This window comes from Mus pahari, chromosome 12 (assembly GCF_900095145.1).
Source record: "Mus pahari chromosome 12, PAHARI_EIJ_v1.1, whole genome shotgun sequence".
Lineage (NCBI taxonomy): Eukaryota > Metazoa > Chordata > Mammalia > Rodentia > Muridae > Mus > Mus pahari.
In genome coordinates this window covers 43,303,683-43,304,856 of record NC_034601.1, presented here as the reverse complement: position 1 = coordinate 43,304,856, position 1,174 = coordinate 43,303,683, and the positions used below count along the sequence as shown (strand labels likewise).

The 1,174-nt window shown below is 36.9% G+C and overlaps 1 protein-coding gene across 1 annotated transcript in view; it reads right to left on the bottom strand.

Annotated features, from left to right (window-relative positions):
* Positions 1 to 1,174, bottom strand: part of Myh15 (myosin heavy chain 15) — a 148,018-nt gene that overhangs the window by 128,426 nt on the left and 18,418 nt on the right. Inside the window, exon 7 of the mRNA XM_021209387.2 lies at positions 734 to 826. Within this exon, the coding sequence (XP_021065046.1) occupies positions 734 to 826 (93 nt within the window). The remainder of the gene's footprint in view (positions 1 to 733; positions 827 to 1,174) is intronic.

Sequence of the window (1,174 nt, the reverse complement as noted above, 5' to 3'; positions counted from 1 at the left end):
CAAAATTATTTTTGTTGCTACTTCATAACTACTATTTTGATATTGTTAAAAATTATGATGTAAATATCTGATATGCAGATACTCTTAGGTGATCCCTGCAAAGACATTGTTTGACACCCAAAGGAGTTAAGATCCGCAGGTGAAGAACCACTGGGCTTTCCCCTTACAGAAAACTCACTCTTACTCTCTCAGCAGCTATTATTTTCAAACAGTTCCTCTGTTAGGGTTGGGATTTCTAGCCTGCTTCCCCTCTCTATGTTAGAATTTTGTGTGGTTTCAGCTTGTGCAGATCTTACCAGTTTATATGTGCATCTACTATGTAGTGTCTGCAGGGTAGCTATGCTCACACCATACCACCACTACTGTGCTGTGCCTCTGCATTGTCTGGAAAATGCTATTTCCTTGTGGTTATCCACTGCCTCTAGCTCTTACAATCTTTCCTTCTGAGAAGAAATAAATTATTTTTACCCATATATTTCTAAATAAAAACATTGCAAATTAAAAAAAAAAAAAGATAGCTACATTTGTCCTGAACGTATTATTCCAAACAAACGATACATAGACAAAGGCGGCTTGGTCTCAGCTGTAGCTATTAAGACATTTTGAGTGATGTAACAATATGATAGAATATGATCAAAAACCTTCTTCTGGAATTCTGTTATCAATGTGCTAAGACATGAATTCTATGATAGCCTAAAAGCTATAAGCTCTGAGGTGCTAAGGTGATACTTACAAAACGAGAAGAGTTGTCATTTTCCTGAGTTTTGGCATTTCCAAATGCTTCCAAGATAGGATTCATTTGTACAATTTGATCTTCTAAATTCCCCTAAAAATCATGGAAGAGAAGCACAACTGATTGAGTTCACTAAAACAGACTCCACTAATGCTTATCCAGCCCCATCCCTGACAAAATAATTAGTGACCTATAGTTTCCAAAAAAGATTATAAACCACAACTTTGGGACCTAAAATTTAGAAAAATGGAAATTAGATTCTGAGGAGTTCTGACTCAACCAGAATTACAGGAAGGACAGGTTCCCATCAGATATAAAAAGACCAGGGAGTTCTTGAGGTAATCAGATGGCAGGAGGCAAGCATAAGAACAGAAGCAACAGAAACCAAAGTTACTTGGAATCATCAGAACCCAGTTGTCTCACCATAGCAAGTCATGAATA